A 20,603-nucleotide genomic window follows, 5' to 3' on the forward strand; every position below is an offset into this window, starting at 1 on the left:
TTGAAGCAAGTCGCTGCAGCCCTTCATCACGCAGTTGTTCAGCAAATCGTTGACCTTGTCAGAAGGTCGCAAAACGTGATCACGTGATCCCAGGATGCGGCAACCGCCGTAAGTTTGAGTCGGTGTCCAAACGTCTTTAATTCTGCTCACGCGACCTCAGGGATGCTGCAATGGTGGTAAAATGTAAAAAAAACTCATCCCTTTTTTTCAGGGCTGTTGTGTAACTTGGAATGGTCACTAAATGAAGTATTGTACAACGAGGACTGCCTTTATAGCAACATCACAAGTTGAGACTGGGAAGCTGCTTTCCCCGTTGCTGTCTTGCCCTATGGAAAAACACTCCCCCTCCCCCACCCCACATTTGGGGCTGGGAACCTGCTCTTCCCCGCTGTGCATAATGAGGCCCAGGTTGGAAAACTCTGGAATGAAAAATGCAAGGCTTGACCTTGGTTAAGTTTGTTTTTTCTGCTCCCGTTTCTGGGAGTTGAAGCTGCCAAGTCTTAAAAAGTTGCCAAGGTTGGACACTCCTGGGTAAGGCAAACTCCCTCGGCCTCCTCACCTGCTGGATAAAAGGCCCATAATCCCCAACCCGGATTGGCCCTAAGGTTAAGAACTGCTCCGATCCAACCCATCTCAAGAGAAAACAGGTCGGGGATGGTGCCAAGGGAGAATAAACGATCCCGAAACCGGTAATGCAACACTTGTTTATATTATTTCAGGGACAAAATTCAGAGATACTGAGGTTAAAGAAAAACGAGATTATTTTTATGGAAATAAAAGATGCCAAACCGGTCATACATCACTCTTATACTTCTTTGACCTCTTATTTTTTTTCCCCCGTGACTGGCAATAAGCCCTTGTGATAAAGATGTCTTAATTAAATTTAAATAAAATATGTTCTTTTTTTTAAAATGTACAATTTTAACTTTAAAGCACATCTCTTGCTGAAATAAACTCTTTTTTTTTAAAGTAACCGTAATTCCATGCAATCTCTTTGCAACCCTCTAAATTCATGCAACGGTCAAACCAGTCACAAAAAAAAAGTTGTTGTTTTTTCCCCACAGGAATGACATTTCTTCCTCCGCTGTTCTCTCAAAGGCCAACTTTAAAGCTCCTGTAGAATAGGATACACTCGAAGTGTAACTGCAGATACAAATACAGGCTCACAAAAGGCCCGTTCTGTCTGTACACAGAGGACACAATAGGACAAGCAACAACACACAAATCATCTATCTGCAACGAACAAAAAGTAAAAGAGAAGATCACTGTGGACTTAAGATAGACCTTCATAACAAAATAAAGCTAATTATGGGAACCAGGTGGGTTGGCTTTTAACAAGAGGCCCCTATGAAGCCTTTCTGCGTTTCTTAGAAATACGGATAAAATACAATATTCAGAAATATACAGGGGAAAAAAACAGCACTCACGGCTGGTATAAAAATATACACACTGTCCTTGTTCGACAAACGATGTGAAGCAATACAAAGTAATTCCAAGAAACAGGAACAAGTTTACCCAACAGACGTGTGAAAATCTATAAAATGATCGAAGACACGTTTTCCTTTTGACCCTCAGCCTCCTGTAAGGAGGGGGACACAGAAGATGGACGGACACACGGACGGACAGTCCTTCCCGATGGCTGGTGCACGCTAGCAACCACGAGGCGTTGGATCCTGGTGTTGCAACGTTAGGAAAGATGGAACGGCGAACAGCAGAGCTAATGCTGGCTTTCACTGGGACCCATTTTTTCATTCAAACAGGGCCAGGATGTTTGGTTTCACAAGGTGTGCAAGCGGAATACTTCCCACTCCCAATTCAGCATTTTAGAGCACAAAACGCAACGAGAATGTTAGAAGGAAAAAGTACCCTGTTGTGACAGACGTCTGCATGGGTGGGCAGGTGTCGATGCACCTACCTTGGTAATGCTTCATGCCTGGTGTCTTGGAAAATAGGGGGGGGGGAAATTCTGCCTCTGCTTTCAGGTATTCAGCTAGTCAGCTTCAACACATTAGTTTGCTGGTTGTGAGCGGCTGCGGGGATCGCCAAAGGACATCGCCACCGATCGCTGCCTGAAAATGCAACGCACAGAGACCAAAAACGGTGCAGACCTAAAACGCAATGCGCGGAGGCCGAAAACACAATGCGCAGAGGCGGAGATGTACTTTGGCGATCCCCGCAGCCTTGAATGTCTCTAAAACGGAGTGTTTCGAGGCTGAAAACGCGAGGTGCGTAACCCAAAAACGGAAGCCATTGTCTGTGGCAATCTTTGTAGCCAGGAAGAAGGGTGCGCAGAGGCCGAAGGGGTGGGGAGCGGGAGGAGGGCTATATTCGGAGGTTAAGAGGCACCCAAATTTTCAGCCTCCTTTGGGAAGGGGGAAGTGCATCTTATACTCCGAAAAATACGGTAATTCACTCCGTTGGAGTGTTTATCTCCAACCTCTGCACAAACTCACTTGTCTGTAAAGTTTACACATCTGTCCTGTTTATGTTTGAAGTCTGACTGGTGCAATATACTTACAACTTCCAGAGTAGCTAAAATCACCAAGCCGGCTAGTTTCCAAAGGCTGAGCTACCTGTTTGGCAGACCATTGTGGTCTGTATTGGGCTGAGCCCCCCACCCCCACCCCAGTTTTGGCTCAGATACAGGGGTGAGCATTGAGGGCCTAAATTAATTTCTGCTTGAGGCCAAACAAGGCAGGTTTGACCTTGTGGTCAGCAGAAGAGCCAGCAGAACAACGGGGGAAAAAGACCACCTGACAGTCCCTGGAGTTTATAGTATGCTACAGACCATGACGAAGGGCCTGGAGTTTTGCCCACAGACCATCCAGAAATCTTGCTGCAATGTTTTGTGGAAGTTTATCTCACACCCCTTCTCTTAGCGACCCCACTCGCCCGGTAAGGCAGGCTGGAATTAGCCACTGAGTGGAAAGATCAATGCCGAATTCAGACCAAGCTCTGAGGAAACCAGAGAGGTCAGCTTTCCCCTCCGAGGCTGCTGGCGATGAATTAATTAAAGAGCATCCAGAGGGAAAGTAGGGCAAAGGAGATTGTGTGGTGCCAACACAACCCTGGAAAAGCACAGATTGGGAGCCTGGGGTCTTTTTCCCGGGCAAAGGGGAACCTGGACAGTGAAGCAACGGGTAACAAGACCCTCAAATAAAGTAAGGACAGTTTCCGAGACCGGAATGCAAAGCAATAAAAGGAAACAATCAGAAACAATCCTGGCCCCTTCCAACACAATGCTGTTGATTGGGATCTTCTTTGATCTGGACCACAAACCACTGGATCTCTAGAGGAGATCTTGCTGGTGCCTGATGTGGCCCCGGGCACAGAGTTCCTTGGGGGAAAAAATTGGCTGGCAAGAGCTACAACGGTGCTGGAAAAAAGAGTTCCTAGATTTGGCCATCACACGAACGTGCAAATCTCGTGGTAATACTGTCCATCGTTGACTGACCTTCTCCAAATGATCAAAAGCAGCAGGAAGTCACATCTTTTGGGGCCATCCCTGCCCGAATAGAGAGGCCGTGCGTTGGAACGGGTGAAAGGGGCCGTATTTGGTTGTAACGTGCTGGATATCCTTCCTTGAAGCCAAAGTTCATCATGGTTCCTTTCTTTTGGCAGTTTAAATCACACGTATCAACATTTGTGTGAGGGGTTGTTGTTGTTTTTTTGGTAAGTATCTGGCACACCCAGCAGCCAACAGCGAAGATTTTAGTTCTCTCCGTGGTCCTCTTCCACCCAAGCCACAATTTTTCCCTCCCATCCAGGAATGATATCATCATCATGGAAAACCTACATGAAAAGCAAAGAGAAGGACCTTATCCATCCATAGCAATGTTTCTCAACCTTAGCTAAGGAATTCTGGAAGTTGAAGGGCGCACATCTTAAAATTGTCAAGTCCATCATTCATTCCATCCATCCATTGATCTGTCCATCCATCCATCCATTGTTCAGTCCGTCCATCCATCCATCCATCCATCCATCCATCCATCCATCCATCCATCCATCCACAGCAGTGTTTCTCAATCTTGACAACTCAGATCCAGTTGGCTGAAGAACTCTGGGAGTTGAAATCCACACATCTTAAAGTTGTGATGCTTAAGAAAAACCCACCCATCCATCCATCCATCCATCCATCCATCCTGCTGTTACCTCATGCCTCCCACTGTCCCGTACGCTCTCACAGGGAGGGACTTCTCAGGGTGCCGTCAGCCAAACAATGTCAGCTGGCGGCCCCCAGGGGAAGATCCTTCTTTGTGGGGGCTCCTACTCTTTGGAATGAACTTCCTCCTGGATTACGCCAAATACCTGACCTTCAGACCTTTCGCCGCGAATTGAAAACATATTTGTTTATTCGCGCGGGGCTAGCCTAAACGTTTTTAAACTGTTTAGTTTTTTTTTTTTTTGGTTTTTTTAGTCTCATTCTATTTGTATATATTTACAAAGTCAACTTATTGCCCCCCCAACAATCTGGTAAATTTTAAATTCTATTTATATTTTAAATTGGGGTTTTTTTAGATTTTAATTATTTTAATTTTTCGGCCAATTGTGTAATAAGTGTCTTAATTTAGTTTTTTAATATTGTATATTGTGTATGTTTTTAGCCTGGCTGTACACTGCCCTGAGTCCTTCGGGAGAAGGGCGGTCTAGAAACTCAATAAATAATAATAATAAAATAATCCATCCATCTAATTTATCAACCACTGGTAGTCCTTCACCTACAACACTTCATTTAGTCAATCAATTGGAATGGAGCTGGAAGGGACCTTCGAGGTCTTCCAGTCCAACCCTCTGCTCAAGTGACTGTTCAAAGTAACAATGGGACTGAAAACAGGGACTTACGACCATTTTTCACACGTTATGACCATTGGAGCATCCCCACGGTTACGTGATTTACATTCAGATGCTTAAGCCGGATTCACTTAACAATGGTGTTAGTAATTTAACAGCTGCAGTGATTCACTTAACGAACGTGGCAAGAAAAGTTGTAAAATGGGGCAAAACCCACTTTAACAAATGTCTCACTTAGCAACGTAAGTGTTGGGCTCAACTGTGGTCGTAAGTCGAGGACTACCTGTACTCTCTCTCTCTCTCTCACAGAGCAACTAGGGGCAGTGTACAATTAAAGGACAAAAAACCACCGCAGCCTTGATTAAAAGTTTGTAACTCGAAACAGCCCAAGGCCGTCTGCCTCTACCAGGAAACTGGCCTGCAATCTCTTCTTCGGCATTTCTAGGGCAGGCGTCGAGTTGTGTCCCCACAATTCTTGACAAACCGAACCACACTCTGCACACGACAAATGAGAGCTCAAAACTCACACCCCCAGAGCTCTCTGGTGGGAAAAACACAGCTGACCCACTTTTCTAGCTGACTGCGACGTTCCTTGTTTCTCAGGGCTGCAGGGTGTGATTTTTCTCATGCTCACATATGCATATGAGCGCACACACGCACACATCCCTGCACCTTGGCTTTCGCTCCACTGGAGAGAGCCAAACGCAAGCATTTCTCCAGGGAGAAGAGACAACCTCATCGCGTGGGGCAACGTCTACAATCCATACAAAAGATTCTGGTCCAGAATGCGGTGGTGGTAGAATCTGGGGCTCAGTTCGGGGAGGGAGGGAGGGACAAAGGAAGCATCACTTTTGGTTGCTATGCAGGAGCTTCCCCAGAAATGATCCTCCTTAAATCCTCCACAGCGTTTATCAGATAACTGTGCAGAGCGTGCTTTAGTCTGGCAAGATTCTGTCCACTGGCGAACGGCAATCAAGAAACCACAGGCAGTCCCCAACTGAACGGTTCACAATTGAGCCCAAAATTTACGCTGCTAAGTGAGACAGTGTTTGAGTGAATTTCGCCCCGTTTTACGACCTTCTTTGCCGTGCTTGTTCAGTGAATCACAGCAGTTGTTCAAACTTAAGAACAACGGCCGTTAAGTGAATCCGACTTTGCTTGTCAGTAGGTCGCAGAAGGGGATCACGCGACCGCGGGACAATGCAACCGTCATAAATGTCAGCTGTCGAGCATCTGAATGCCAATCGCCTGACTGTGGAGAATGTCGCAACAGTTTTTAAGTGTGAAAGACTGTCGTAAGTCACTTTTTCCAATTGCTCTCACAACTTCGAGCGGTCACTAAATGAACTGTTGTTACTATGAGCATTTACAGGCGTCGCTCTTGATTCCCGCGCCTGCCGGGTGCAGCCTTACCTCCTCTTTGACCGTCCCAAACTCTGGATCCAGAGCTTTGAAGTGGTACCGGTGTGTCCCATCCCGATCGATAGCTGATTTGAAGTCCTTTAGCGTCACTTCCCCTAATCTTGAAAGCAAGAGAGGAGAGGAAGGACACGCTACCACCTGGCTGGATGTCAACCTTCCTGCCAGGGATGGGAATCCCTTGGAGACACCAATTCTGGGGTCACGGAAAGAGGATCTAGGGCAGTGGTAGTCAACCTGGTCCCTACCACCCACTAGTAGGAATTCCAGCTTTCATGGTAGGCGGTAGGGGTTTTGTCCGATACTGAAGCATTTTCTTTTTTTTTTTATTTAATTGACTTTTTTAAAAAAATTCATAGCATTATTTAAAAACATTTTCATTAGGGTTTCATAAAATTTCTGGTGACAATTTAAATTTCTGAAAATATACTATTCGTATCGCCCGCGCGTAAGTTTAGTTCCCGTTACGTAAGTGAAACTAAATGGCGCTGTAGTGCGACCGCAAACAAAAGAGCCTCGCCCCAGAATAGCTCACGCATCTCCCCCCACACACCACCCAGTTGTAACAGACAAGCAGAGCGGGTAGCCCCCCCCCCACCAACCCAATCCACGATGCACGAGAGGCATGCACAGGCAATTACTGTGGAACCGGTGGGCGGTTAGAAAATTTTACTACTAACAGATACAAAAGTGGGCGATAGGTATAAAAAGGTTGACTACCCCTGAACTAGGGTTAGGGAGGGGGGGGAGGGGAGGGGAACGCTGACTTACCTCTTTGGAATGCTGACCATGAAGGGGGTGAGAGAGCGATCGGTGAAGTACAGCACTTTGGTACAGGCGCTGTTGCTCACGGCTGGCGTGCTGTGAGAATGAGGCAGTTCTGCAAAGGAGAAGGAGAGAGAGAGAGAGAGAGACAGGCTGAGCCACAGGCGAGTCCACATCCTTCTGGGCCGCCACAGATTTCATCATTTAAATTCAAATTGGTTTTAATGGGGATTTTATTATTTTTATCATTATTTTAATTATTCGGCCAATTACAATAAGTTTTTTAATGGATGTGGGTTACAAACAGATACTGAGAGTTGTATTGTGTTGCCCTGAGGGAGTTCAGCCAATCTCGTTGTACGTATGTTGCAGTGGTGGGTTTCAAATTTTTTTACTACCAGTTCTGTGGCTGTGGCAGGGGAAGGATACTGTAAAATCTCCATTCCCTCCTCACTCCAGGGGAAGGATACTACAAAATCCCCATTTCCTCCCAATCAGCTGGGACTCGGGAGGCAGAGAATAGATGGGGATGCAGTTAGTCAGAATGTTTACTACTGGGTCTCCAAACTATTCAAAATCTCCGCTACCGGTTCTCCAGAACTGGTCAGAACCTGCTGAAACCCACCTCTGGTATGTTGTAAACTGACAATAAAGATTTGAAATTGAGATATCCTTAACTTGGGTTATCCCAAAGGCTGCATTCTCACCTGTGACCACTAGATGGCAGCTTATTCTCAGGAAGAGACTATGCAGCCCCCTTTTGGAATAGCTAAGTGCTACTTTTAAATACTTTTAAATTAAAAAAACAAACAAACCCTCAAATAGACATAGTTTTGTATTGTTTCCTTTTTTTTAAGCGTTTTAGCCATTTGTAAACCATCCAGTGTCACCAGGGATGGGGGTGGGAATATACAGTGTATTACTATTAGAACGGGCTGGCTCAGAGGCTAAGATGCTGAGCTTGTCGATGGAAAGGTTGGCAGTTCGGCGGTTCGAATCCCTAGTGCCGCACAACAAGGTGAGCTCCCATGACTTGTCCCAGCTTCTGCCAACCTAGCAGTTCAAAAGCATGTAAAAAATGCAAATAGCAAAAATAGGGACCACCTTTGGTGGGAAGGTAACAGCGTTCCGTGTGCCTTTGGCATTGAGTCATGCTGGCCACATGACCACGGAGACGTCTTCGGACAGCGCTGGCTCTTCGTCTTTGAAACGGAGATGAGCACCGCCCCCTAGAGTCGGGAACGACTAGCACGTATGTGCAAGTAGAACCTTTACCTTTTTAACTGTTACTTTTATAATGACCTAGAGCAGGGGGTCTCCAACCTTGGCAACTTTAAGACTCATGGACTTCAAACTCCCAGCAAAGCTGGCTGAGGAATTCTGGGGGTTGAAGTCCACAAGCCTTAAAGTTGCCAAGGTTGGAGACCCCCTGCTCTAGAGGCCATAATATCTGGACATGTGGCTGATCCGTTTGTGCTCCTAACAGGATCCAAGCAGGCTGTTAAAAGTTAAGCAAGAGGAAGAACTGAGTCTGATTGAATGAGGGGAGCAGGAAAGTCAGCCTTGTTTTTTCCCAAAAAGGAGCAATTCTCAGGATTGTCGCCTACGAGCCCCTCGAAGCCGGACGTTTCCCAACAGAGAACGAGAACCTCCGAACTGCACTCACTGGAGTTGGAAGGCCAAGATTCCCGGTATTCATTCCCTGCATGGCCTGCAGGTGACTTCCCTCGGATCTGGAGAAGGAAGGAAGGAAGGTGGATGAGGGACGGGATTTCTTGGACTCTCTTTCAGAGGAAAACTCAGACCCCAGTTGAGCCCAAGAAATACTGGAGCGGAGGTTCAGAAGCATCCGGATGGCTTCCTCTTGTTTTAAGAGTGCCAATGACTTAGTTCCCACTGCTTGAAACAAAATTGGTTCTTTCAGGGACCATATTAAGTTTGTTGTCTTCTAATGCAATTCCAAGAAAATGTATAGTTATCCTTGAAAGAGACAGTACCGGGAGGGCAAAAACGGCCCTTTTTTGCCTTCCCAGAGCCTCCGTGCGGACCCTGCGCTTACCTGGCATCCAAAACGGGCCACATGGAGACTCCTGGGAGGGGAGGGGCGGGCAGGGCCAGCCAGTCCTTGCCACTACTGGTTCGGCGAACCACATGTGAAATTAGCATCCGGTTCGCCCAAACCGGTCCGAATCCCACTTCTGAATTGGTGGCTCCTTACCCTCTTCTCCTGCCTCTTCTGCACCTCCATGCGGTGCAGCCTCTCCATCAAGCTGGAGATGCCCTGCTCCAGGCTGTCAATGGTGTGGTGCTGGGGATCGTGGCCGCTGAAGCTGTTCCGCAAACTGCGCAGGGCCTCGCGCACCAGCTGCAGGTCGCTGGTCTGCCAGGAGAGATCCAGAAGCAGAGGGTGGTAGATGCCGCCACCCCAACGCTCTCCTCTAGCCCCCTCGAGGCTGCAAAACCAAGGAAGGTCTGACCAGCCCTGGGGAAAGACCTTCCCCTCCCAAGCCTTGGAACCTGAGCGGAACGTACCCCTCTGTGCGTTGAGGACGATGTTCCTTTCCCCAAGGACTGGAGGAAGCCGTTGCTCTGGGCGTTGTGGTTGGCGTAGAGGATCACCTGCTTTGCAAGAGAGGAGGGAAGCTGGCTGGCGAGGCCGGAAAAGGGCCAGGTGGAAACCTAGCAACCGCTTCCAAGCTCAGCTCAGGAGCCATCGGTGTCTGGCAGGACAGGGCTGCCTGTCACCGCGCTACGCAGGTGACCTAGTTTGAGAAGAGGACGGCTTTTGAAGGAGCAGAGCTGATCTGCTCTGGGTTATCCTGCAAACTGGGAGGAGCCCAACCCGTCCACCACACCCCTCTCCCGAATAACTCAAAAGTTGACCTCATCTTTGAGGGGACCTTGGTGATCTCGGAGCTTGGCTGTTTTCTTGCAGAGGTTTGATTATCCAAACTCCTCCTCCCCCCTCACAAACCCCTCTCCCTTCTAGCACTGATGATGTTACCTGGCTGGGTAATGAAATATCTGCAAGGAAACAACCAAACCACAAGGACCTCTCATTTCAAACCTGAGCAACAAATATTCTCCTCTACTGAGCTCATCTTTGCTGGCCTACACGCCAGTCCTTCCAGAGGCCAAGCGAGAGGGACCAGAGTCCCCGTGACACGACCTTTACTAGCGCCCGCCGCTGCACAATCACAGCTCGGTGCAAAAACCAATCCCGCCTCCCGTGGGGAGCAAAGCGAACCTCTTCCACGTCCTTCTTCAGGCAGCGAGCCAGCAGAGCCTCCTTGTGCTGCAGCTCCCGTTCCAACTCGGCCTAGGAGGGAAGAGGCAGGTCGGCCAACAGGCACCTTTGGTTTATTTTCATTGATGAAATTTATACGCCGCTCCTCGTCTGACTATCCCAGAGGGACTCTGGGCAGCTTGCAGGGGCGCAAAAGCAGCACAGCACGCTCCCAGCTGGAGGGGAAAGAGGGCACGGGGAGATGGGGGGTGGGAGAGCCCCCTACCTGCTGATATCCGGCCTCGGAGAGCTGGTGCAGCATCTCCTCCATCTTGGCCTGGTGCTGGTGTAGGAGCCGGTCCTTCTGGCTTAGCTCTTTCTGGAAGAGAAAGCGAGGGAGGGAGGGAGGGTGGGTGGGAGCCATCGGCCAGGGAAGGAGGCTCACTCTGGGGCCAAGCTCAGCGCAAAGGGGCTGCATTTTGGGTTAGGGTCTGGCCACCCTCCAGGTGCTTGGGGGAGGGTGTGCAGGGGGAGCTACCCCAAGATGGGGAACAGCAGAATGTGGACTGGGGTCATCACGACGGGATAATAGCCCCAAAGGTTGCTGTTTTTCAAGAGGCAGCTGGACTTTCTGGTTTTTCTTTTGAAGGCGTTTCGCTTCTCATCCAAGAAGCTTCTTCAGCTCTGGCTGGATGATGGAGAAGGAACGAAGGAAGTGAGGGAGGGAGGGAGGGAGGGAGGAGGGAGGAGGAAGGAGGAAGGAAGGAAGGAAGATGGAATGGGAGGGAGGGAGGAAGCAAGCAAGGAAGGAAAATGGGATGGAAGGAGGAGGAGGGAGGAGGAGGAGGGAGGAGGGAGGGAGGGAGGGAGGGAGGAAGGAAGGAAGGAAGGAAGGAAGGAAGGAAGGGAACGAAGGAAGGAAGGAAGGAAGGAAGGAAGGAAGGAAGGGAAGTCGATAGAGATTCTCCGTCCTTCAGGTCCTGGTTGTCCCAAAGGAGCTTTTTTCAGGAGGCAACTCGACTTTCTGGTTTTTCTTTGAAGCCATTTCACTTCTCCTCCAAGAAGCTTCTTCAGCTGTGACTGGATGGTGAGGGAATGGAAGGATTTATACGAAGAACGGTTGCAGGAATTGGGGATGTCAAGTTTAATGGAAAGAAGGACTGGGGTGACATGTTCCAATATTTGAGGGGCTGCCACAAAGAAGAAGAGGGGGTCAAATTATTCTCCAAAGCACCAGAGGGCAGGACAAGAAACAATGGATGGAAACTAACAAAGGAGAGAAGCAACCTGGAATTAAGGAGAAACTCCCTAACTAACAGTGAGGACAATTAACCAGTGGAACAGCTCGCCACCAGAAATCGTGGGTGCTCCATCACTGGATGTTTTAAAGAAGAGACTAGGCTGTCACTTATCTGAAATGATATTGATTCTCCTGCTTGAGCAAAGGGCTGGACTAGAAGACCTCCAAGGCCCCTTCCAGCTCTATTCTATTGTAAAGTTTCTTCAGCTTCAGTACTGAAGAAGCTTCTTGGATGAGAAGCGAAAGGTCTTCAAAAGAAAACACGAGGAAGTCCAGTTGCCTCTTGACCTTTGGGGCAACTATGACCTGGAGGACGGAGAATTTCCATAGATAATGGAATAAGAAGCTGCCAAGAGGTTATGACCTCTGCCCCTGGGCTCTCCTGGTGGGGAGTTCTCCTCTGGTCTGAACTTCAGCAAGAGGAGAGGAAAGGACTTCCTGCTTACCTGGGAGCCAGCAGTTCCCAAGACTCCCCCCACCCCCAGAGGGGAGGAAGAGCCCCTTACCTTGTACTCTGCTAGAAGCCGGTTCCGCTCTTCCACCTTCCTCTGGAGATCAGCCTGTCGAAGCAAGATTCGAACGCGGAGTTGGGACCCCCATGGCTGACCGCCCCGGGCTGAAGCACGTGGGTGCAGATTCGAAACCTGCCTTTCTGCCTGGCAACGGGGGTCGTGGTGTCCTTTCCAACATCGCCCCCCCCTGCCCCCCCCCCTTTGCAAAAAGACACACTCACATTTTGGCTGAGCAATTCCTCCTTGTCCATATTTGCTCTCAGCAGCTCCTGTTTTATCTGAAGCATCAGGGTGTCTTGCTGGGTCAGCCGCTGCTGCAAAGCATCCTAAAAATAATAATAAAATAAAATAAAATAAAATATAATAAGGTAAAATAAAATAAAATATAAATAAATGTACCCCAATTAAGGCTCCACGCACCCATATTGTCAATGCTGCAGAGTTTATTTTTATTTATTTATTTATAATTTAATTTCTATACCGCCCTCCTCCCGGAGGACTCAGGGCGGTTTACAGCCATATTAAAAACCAACACAAAGTACAAACAACAAATTTAAAAGCAAAATTAAAAACCAAATATTTACAATAGGCCGAATCAAACAATTGGCCGAATCAAAGAGTGGCACATTTGCACCTTTTCACGGGGTTTGAACTGACATTTCGATCTCTTTCTAGCGCTGCTATTTTTTTTTTTAAAAGAGGGCACCCCCGAGAAGTTCCATGAACCTGACTTGGTGTTATTTAATTGTTTCTTAAAATTTATAGCGTGTCCCTCCAATTTTGCCTGCCAAGGGCTTCTGGAAGCACACACACACACACCAAAATGGCCTGCCCGGATCGGACTGGATCACACAATCTGTTAGCGATCGTGGCTGGTGGTTCGGCGATCCGGTAGCGATGGCGGAGCAAAGCTCTGCCCACCCGCCCGGGTGTAATTACTTCCTGGTTTTAACCAGGAAGTAATGTGTTTTTTACCTTTTACCTGGTCTGTGCGCGCATGTGATCCACTTCCAAAGCGGTAAGGAAAGTAAGTAGATTTCACCCCTGACCTCCCACCTTTGCAAACGTTCATTCTCACCTTGATTCCCTGCAGGTTTCGGCTTTCCTGCTTGCATTTCTGCAGTTCCTTCTGCAAGGAAGCCAAAGAAAGGAGTTGAGGGTCCAGCCCCTTCCCCCCGCCCCCCCTTCCCCTATTACCCTGGTTGCAGTCGATTCTAGCCCACCCGCCCAGCCCTGGTTGCCCTTTAGGGCAGAGGGTGCCAAGCACGGCCAGACCCCGTTGGTTCCCTTAACAACCACAGCATCTGTGGTTGTTTCAGACCATCGCAAAAACGGTCGCAAAATCAGGCTGGTCAGGTGACTGGCTAATTTTACGACCATCCCGAACACATGACAGGCTCCATTACGGTCGTAAGACAAGGACTGCCTGCACTGGCACATGTGGAAGTAGCAGCTGACGTTCCTGCAGCCCCTCTTCCATCTCCAGGTGCTTCTCACCTTCAGCTCCTGGTTCTCCTCCAGACTCTGATCCAGGCGGCTGCGGATGATGACCTGAAGGCCGAAGAAAAGAGCCCTTACTTCCCAGCGCCTCCTTCCCCAGCCCACTCAAGGAGGCAGGAGGGAGATGGGGGGGGGGGCAGCAGAAAAGGCTCACCAGCTGCTCTTCCGGACAGGCTTCCTGCTCGCATAGGACCAGCGACCATTCCTGCTGGTCCTCGGGAAGGGATCCGTTCAGCAGCAGCGCCTGGCAGGATGACAAGAAGGGCAAAGAGTGACACGCTCAGCCAGGCAGCGCCAGGGAAACTGCCTCTCTTCCCCCCACCTCCCTCGTCCCGGGAGAAATGCCACCTTCTCCGGGTGACCCAGAGAGATAAAAGGGGCTTCGGTCTCCAGAAGAAATTTAGCAGAATCAAAACGGAGGGAGGGAAGCAACCGACAGAACCCCCGCAAGCAAGGCCTGAGATTTAGGAGGGAGGAAGGAAATGGGAATGAGAGGAAGGAAGGAAGGAAGGAAGGAAGGAAGGAAGGAAGGAAGGAAGGAAGGAAGGGAGGGAGGGAGGGAGGGAGGGAGGGCAGGAGGGAGAAGGAAAAGAGGGAGGGAGGAAGAAGAATGTAGGAAGAAAAAGAGGAAGGGAGGAAGGAGAAGGAAAAGAGGGAGGAGGAAGAGGAATGTAGGAAGGAAAAGAAGGAGGGAGGGAGGAAGGAAGGAAAGAAAAGAGGGAGGAAGGGTGGAAGGGAGGGAGGGAGGGAGAAGGAAGGGGGAGGGTGGAAGGAAGGAATGAAGGACAAGGAAGAGGGAAGGAAGGAGGGAAGAAAGGAAGGAAGGAAAAAAAGAAGGAAAAGAGGGAAGGAAGGAAGGAAAAGAGGGAGGGAAGGAAGGACCTGCAATCCAGAGATCATCCTTTTAGCTTCTTCCATTTCTTTCTCCAAGTGATCCTGCTGTTCCAGGAGATGTTCCTCCCACGAAGTCTCCAGACTCGGGACAGGACACTTTGGGGACCATTCAACGGGCAGCCGGCCGCCATTTTCTTCCACATGGGAAACAACATATCTGTGGTCTAACTCAGGAAAAGCGTGGCTCCAGGTTTCTGGGGAGGAAGAGGAAGAACAGGAAAGGAGAGAGAGAGAGAGAGAGATTTCTGCTTCAGTCCTTAAATCTCTTTATTTTCATTTATATTCGTTTCAAAGGCCTCTACCTCCAACTCGCCACAGCGCTTCCCAGAATTCTGGAAATTGAAGCCCACGTGTCTTAAAATGGCCCAGGTTGAGCAACAGAACTGATTGGTTACCAACATCTCAATCTCGTCCCTCTGGCCCTTTTTCCCTTTATAATATGCAGAGGCTCCAACTGCGATATCGCAATAGTAAAATGTACTATATTAATAAAATATATTTTTTTGTATTTATTAATGAGCGGTTAGAGTGCCGTACTGCAGGCTACTTCTGCTGGTCACTGGCTGCCAGCAGTTTGGCAGATCGAATCTCATCAGGCTCAAGGTTGACTCAGCCTTCCATCCTTCCCAGGTGGGTCAAATGAGGACCCAGATTGTTGAGGGGGCAAGAGGCTGATTCTGTAAAACTGCTTAGAGAGGGCTGTAAAGCACTGTGAAGTGGTATATAAGTCTAAGTGTTATTCCTTCCTTCATTCCCTTCCTTCCTTCCTTCCTTCCTTCCTTCCTCTTAGAATGCAGTATTGCAGGCTAATTCTGCCAACTGCCAGCAGTTTGAATCTCACTGGCTCAAGTCTGACTCAGCCTTCCATCCTTCCGAGGTGGGTCAAATGAGGACCCAGATTCTTGGGGGCAAATAGGCTGACTCTGTAAACAGCTTAGAGACGGCTGTAAAGCACTGTGAAGCGGTATATAAGTTGTATTGCTGTTGCTACAATTTAGTAAATTGGCTACCTATTCCATGCGCAGAGGATCTGTTTTTAAAAGCAGGCTGCCAAATTCAAGGAAGGACCCCCTTCCTTCTTTTAAATAAGGCTCAGCATTTTTAAACGGACTCCCTTATTCAGCTAGTCCAGGTCCTTCTTCCCCAAAGCAAGAAACAGCACCAGAAAACAGGATGGAAAAGTCATTGCCAGGGACGAAGGTGTTGATTAGTGTTTATTATGATTTTTATCTGCTTTTTTGTTTCGTTTTGTTTTTATATTGTTTTTTTCTGACTGCTAGTAGCCATCACCTGTATTGGAAATGGGCAGCCACATAAATTTAAATGATAGATAGATAGATAGATAGATAGATAGATAGATAGATAGATAGATAGATAGATACTTTCAAGAAGAGATTGAACTGCCATTTGTCAAAAATTGTGTAGGGTCTCCTGCTTGGGCGGGCGGTTGGACTAGATGACCTACAAGGTCCGTTCCAACTCTGTTAATCTGTAATCTGATATAGATAGATAGATGGATGGATGGATGGATGGATGATGAATGGATGATAGATAGATGGATGGATGGATGGATGATGAATGGATGATAGATAGATGGATGGATGGATGGATGATGAATGGATGATAGATAGATGGATGGACGGACGGACGGACGGACTGATTTAACTCTCAAATTTCTAGGTAGGAAGATCCTTTCCCTCACCTGCTCTTGTTCCTGCTTTTTCGTCTCCGTCTTCTTCGTCATGGCCCAGGTCAAACCCTGCCTTCTCCTCGGAAGGGGTGCTCCCCGATTCACTCTTCGCACTGTTGATGGGGCTAGGAGAGGTGAGGCTGGGGGGAGAGGCACAAAACAGACAGTTACCGTGGGGGAAAGAGGGAAGACAGTACTAATTTTGCTTGAATATGTCACTTTCCTGGACCTGAAATGACACATCCTGCCCCCCACCCCCCCAAAAAAGCTCAATTAAGACTTAAAAGGCCCTCCTGTCAACAGGTTCACCCAACACAATCCATACGACCCCTCTTCATCTCAGAAGGTAGAAGTCCTCAAGCGACCTTGGATGGACCCTGATTCTCAACCTTGAAGATGGTTGGTCTTCAACTCTCAGAATTCCCCAACCAGCATGGGGAATATCTTCAATAACCGATCAAGGCAGTCTGAAGTTCATGGACTTGGCTGAAGAGCCCAGGATGGCTTCCAAAGGATCTTCTTCCAAGAGATCCTTCTGCCCACTTCCATGGGGCCCAAACCTGTCAATCAAGCCCCCTTCCCCTTCCCGTGCAAATTAGCAAAGCCATTTCTGGCCTTATACGTCTCATTGTACAGAGAGGGAGAGAAGGAGAGAGAAAGATGGAGAGAGGGAAGGCGGGAGAGAAAGAGAGAAATGGAGAAAGGGAAGAAGGAGAAAAGGAAGAGATGGAGAGAGAGAGAAGGAGAGAGGGAAAGAGAGAGACAGGGAAGGACAAAGATGGAGAGGGAGGGAGAGAAATGGAGAGAGAGAGGGGGGGGGAAGAGAGGGAAAGAGAGAGAAAGAGAGGGAAGGAGGAAGAGGGAAACAGAGAAATGGAGAGAGAGAGGAGGAGAGAGGGAAAGAGAGGGAAGGAGGAAGAGGGAGAAATGGAGAGAGAGACGGAAAGAGAGAGAAAGAGAGGGAAGGATGAAGAGGAGAGGGAGGAGAGAAATGGAGAGAGAGAGGAGAGAGGAAAGAGAGGGAAAGAGGAAGAGGGAAACAGAGAGAAATGGAGAGAGAGGAGGAGAGAGGGAAAGAAAGGGAAAGAGAGGGAAGGAGGAAGAGGGAGAAATGGAGAGAGAGACGGAAAGAGAGAGAAAGAGGGAAGGATGAAGAGGGAGAGGGAGGGAGAGAAATGGAGAGAGGGGGGGGAGAGAGGGAAAGAGAGAGAAAGAGAGGGAAGGAGGAAGAGAGAAAGAGAGAAATGGAGAGAGAGAGGAGGAGAGGGAAAGAGAGGGAAGGAGGAAGAGGGAGAAATGGAGAGAGAGACGGTAAGAGAGAGAAAGAGGGAAGGATGAAGAGGGAGAGGGAGGGAGAGAAATGGAGAGAGGAGAAATGGAGAGAGAGAGGGAAAGAAAGAGAAAGAGAGGGAAGGAGGAAGAGGGAGAAATGGAAAGAAAGAGAGGGAGAGAAAAAGAGAGAAAGAGAGAGGGAGAAAAGAGGGGGACAGTATTTTCAGGGGCTTCCTCCAGAGGAGCACCCCACCCTGAACCCCTCTTCCCCATCCGAGGAGATTCTCCCAGCCGGCATCTCCCAGACAACAGGGAAAGGCATCCGAAGGCATTGACCCATTTAATGCATCCCCAAAGAATTCCCCCTTCCGAGTGTGAGCAAGAGTTAATGTACCATTTTCCCAGACAGAGCAACAAAGATACTCCCGGACAAAAAGGGAAATCAAGGGGAGAAAAAAAAGGGGGGATTAACCGAACGAGAGAGGCGAGAAAACAAAGATGGGAGACCCGAGAAGGACGAGTCGGCTCCCACGGCTGAGCCTGGGTGGGTGTGAGTGTCGTGTGGGCCTCCTATCGCACACCAGGACACCATACGAAGCACCCACTGGGGGTGAGGAAGAGGAGGAGGAGGAGGGTCACTTTTGGGGACGTCCCATTCCGAGCGGAAAAGCGACGTCCTTTTCCGGGTTCAAATCCCGTAAAGTTATTTCTTCTGCAACTCAACCACTTCCCGTGGCTTGCACCCGTTTCCCCACGCTGTTATAGTATGCCATGCCACGTTCTCGCACTTTGCACGCCAACCCTTGGAGTCTCCCCCTCGCTGCAGGCTGCTAATCTCAGTGCAACAGGAACTAGGAAGCTCAGGGTGCGAATCATCCCCCCCCCCCGCTTTAATCTTAGGGATTCTCAAAATTGCAGCTAAATGGCACCTTCTCTTAAAAGCAGCAAGACACGCTTTGCACGTGGGCTTTTCACATCCAGTGGCAGCAGAGCGAGGTTTATTCTAAACGAATTTATAATTTAAAGCAATCGAGAGAGGGAGAGAGAGAAGCAAACCTGGAATTAAGGAGAAATTTCCTAACAGTGGGGACGATTAACCAGGGGAACAGAAGTTGCCTTCATCACCGGTGGTTTTTAAAAAGAGACCGGACCGCCACCTGTCTGGAATGGTGTGGTATGGGGGGGGTCTCCTGTTGGAGCAGGGGGTTGGACTAGAAGACCTCCAAGGTCCCTTCCAGCTGTGTTATTGGTTTATTAATCAGTGTGATGGTTTGCCTTCAGAAGTTGTGGGTACTTCATCGCTGGAGGTTTTTAAAGAGACCAGACAACCACTTGTCTGGAATGGGATGGGATGGGGGTCTCCTGCTGGAGCAAGGGGTTGGACTAGAAGACCTCCAAGGTCCCTTCCAACTCTATTCCGATTAATGCTAGGAGAGGCGAACACCTTGAATGCGTTGTTTCTGCAACAACACCGTGGCAGCATCCCCTGGTCTAAGAGGAAACCTATTTTTAAAAGGCTGCGAAAGGCCACCACTCTCCCTCCCCCCCCCCCCCGGCTCAGTTCTGCACTAATAAGGAAATAAATGTCCAAGTACTGTATGCAAACTTCATGCCTGCCCAACCTTCTCTTGAAGCCGCGGCAATCGAGGTGGGATGAGACTTCCAGCAGGTGACAACAAAAACCAAAGCTCACTGGACGGAGCTGATGACCAGGAGTCCTCAAAGGGCAGGAGTGGCATCGTGCAAACACAGAAACCCCCCCCCCCACTTCTCCCCCATGGAGAAGCCAAGTAGAACCCGCACGGAGGATCCTCCGGAGAGCATTCCCTACAACCCTTCAACCCACATGGCTAGAGAAGCAGGTGGCCACCTCTGCCCACCTGACCACATCCCACTTCCAGACCTTTTGACCGGACTGACTCCTGACTTCCCCAAAGCCCCCCACCCCCACCCCAAGCTCAAACCCTTCCACGCACCCATTTCCAATTCCTCAGCCCACCAAATTCCCATGGAGGAGGTCTCAATGGGGGAGGGGAGGGGAGTGGGGAGAGGAAAGGCAAGAAGTTTTTGCAATTTATGTCTCGGAGGGGAAGAGGGAAGAGAACCAATTCATCACCTTCTGCTAAAACTGCAGAGAAAGCAAAAAACAACAAAAAAACCCAAACCCATTCCAGCACGATTTATAGCCTAAGGAACTGCCCTGCTTAATTCCTTGCCAGGGGAGGGGAGGGGGTGGGAGGGGGGCTGCACCCAAGCTGGAGTGGAACTCAGCTCCTGAATTTTTTAAAATGGCCCAGAAAAGGAAGTCAGGAAGGACCACCGAGCCTCCCTCCCCCCGCCCAATTTTCACAAGGGATCTGCTCTGACCTCCCGCCTGCGGTCTGTTCTGTCCCCGCTTCGCCCCGCATGAAAGCATCCGTGCCAAAGGAAGGCTCACCATTTCACGGGCTTCCCCCCCATCTTCCGAATTCGGCTCTGCCCCAGAGCCCGTCTCCTGGCCAGCCTGGGTCTTCACATGCCACATGCCTCCGCCAGGCTGGCCCTTCTGTGCCAGGGAGGTTGGCCAAGCGGAGGCAGAAACCTTCGGCCCAGGTCGAGGCCGATGTCCGGATGGGGACGAGCGGGAAGGATGATGCCCAAGTCGTCCCCACGCTGCTCCTTCAGGAAGGGAGTCGGAAACCGAGGCAGTCCCCAGGGGTGGGGGGGCGGCCGTGTTTCTCAGCTCAGCCGGGATGTTGTTTTGTTTTGCACTGTTGCGTTGTGGGTCTGACGCATGCCCAAATTCCTTTCGGCAGCCCCGTCTGTCTCTCCTTCTCATCCCATCCCGGATAGCAGCCGATGCCCTTCTCAGCCACCGCTGCTCCTGCTCCTCCTCCTCCTTGGAAGAGCCCAAATTGAGACGAAGGATCGCGGCACGGTGGGTCGTGTGAGGTGGCAGGGAGCCAGACCCCACCACCGCCCCTGAGGTGGGAATGCACACACCCGCAAAGTGTGTATATGTGTGTGTGCACGCTATGCCTGTGTTGCTCTCCCTGCAGCTCTGCTGTCACTGGGGCTGTGCGAGAGAGGCAGCCGCCGTTTTCCCCGAGTTGTCTAAGCCAGGGAGGGGAGGGAAGGGAGGGAGGGAAGGGAGGGAGCTGCCTGGGAAAAGCAGCAGGATTTGGCCAGGGCTGTTGTGAGTCACTCACGGACGGACCGCTGCCCTCCCCTTTCCTGGAAGGTTAAAACACCACC

At 49.6% G+C, this 20,603-nt stretch overlaps 1 protein-coding gene across 6 annotated transcripts in view; it reads right to left on the reverse strand.

Annotated features, from left to right (window-relative positions):
* Nucleotides 1-691: 691 nt before the first annotated feature.
* Nucleotides 692-20,603, reverse strand: part of DIXDC1 (DIX domain containing 1) — a 52,065-nt gene continuing 32,153 nt past the window's right edge. For 4 of the 6 annotated variants that reach the window (XM_058194576.1, XM_058194578.1, XM_058194574.1 and 1 more), the window contains 15 exons: nucleotides 16,110-16,237; nucleotides 14,396-14,601; nucleotides 13,668-13,757; nucleotides 13,511-13,564; nucleotides 13,092-13,142; nucleotides 12,235-12,339; nucleotides 12,008-12,061; nucleotides 10,488-10,580; nucleotides 10,223-10,294; nucleotides 9,508-9,597; nucleotides 9,194-9,355; nucleotides 8,642-8,708; nucleotides 6,982-7,090; nucleotides 6,205-6,313; nucleotides 692-3,792 (listed from right to left, as the gene is read on the reverse strand). In XM_058194576.1, coding sequence (XP_058050559.1) covers nucleotides 3,712-3,792; nucleotides 6,205-6,313; nucleotides 6,982-7,090; nucleotides 8,642-8,708; nucleotides 9,194-9,355; nucleotides 9,508-9,597; nucleotides 10,223-10,294; nucleotides 10,488-10,580; nucleotides 12,008-12,061; nucleotides 12,235-12,339; nucleotides 13,092-13,142; nucleotides 13,511-13,564; nucleotides 13,668-13,757; nucleotides 14,396-14,601; nucleotides 16,110-16,237 — 1,471 coding nt within the window. In that variant the 3' untranslated portion in view covers nucleotides 692-3,711. Of the gene's footprint in view, nucleotides 3,793-6,204; nucleotides 6,314-6,981; nucleotides 7,091-8,641; nucleotides 8,709-9,193; nucleotides 9,356-9,507; nucleotides 9,598-10,222; nucleotides 10,295-10,487; nucleotides 10,581-12,007; nucleotides 12,062-12,234; nucleotides 12,340-13,091; nucleotides 13,143-13,510; nucleotides 13,565-13,667; nucleotides 13,758-14,395; nucleotides 14,602-16,109; nucleotides 16,238-19,806 lie in introns of all 6 variants that reach the window. The other 2 variants (XM_058194581.1, XM_058194575.1) reach the window with 2 other exon arrangements.

Source organism: Ahaetulla prasina, chromosome 9, assembly GCF_028640845.1.
Source record: "Ahaetulla prasina isolate Xishuangbanna chromosome 9, ASM2864084v1, whole genome shotgun sequence".
In the NCBI taxonomy this organism is placed as follows: Eukaryota; Metazoa; Chordata; class Lepidosauria; order Squamata; family Colubridae; genus Ahaetulla; species Ahaetulla prasina.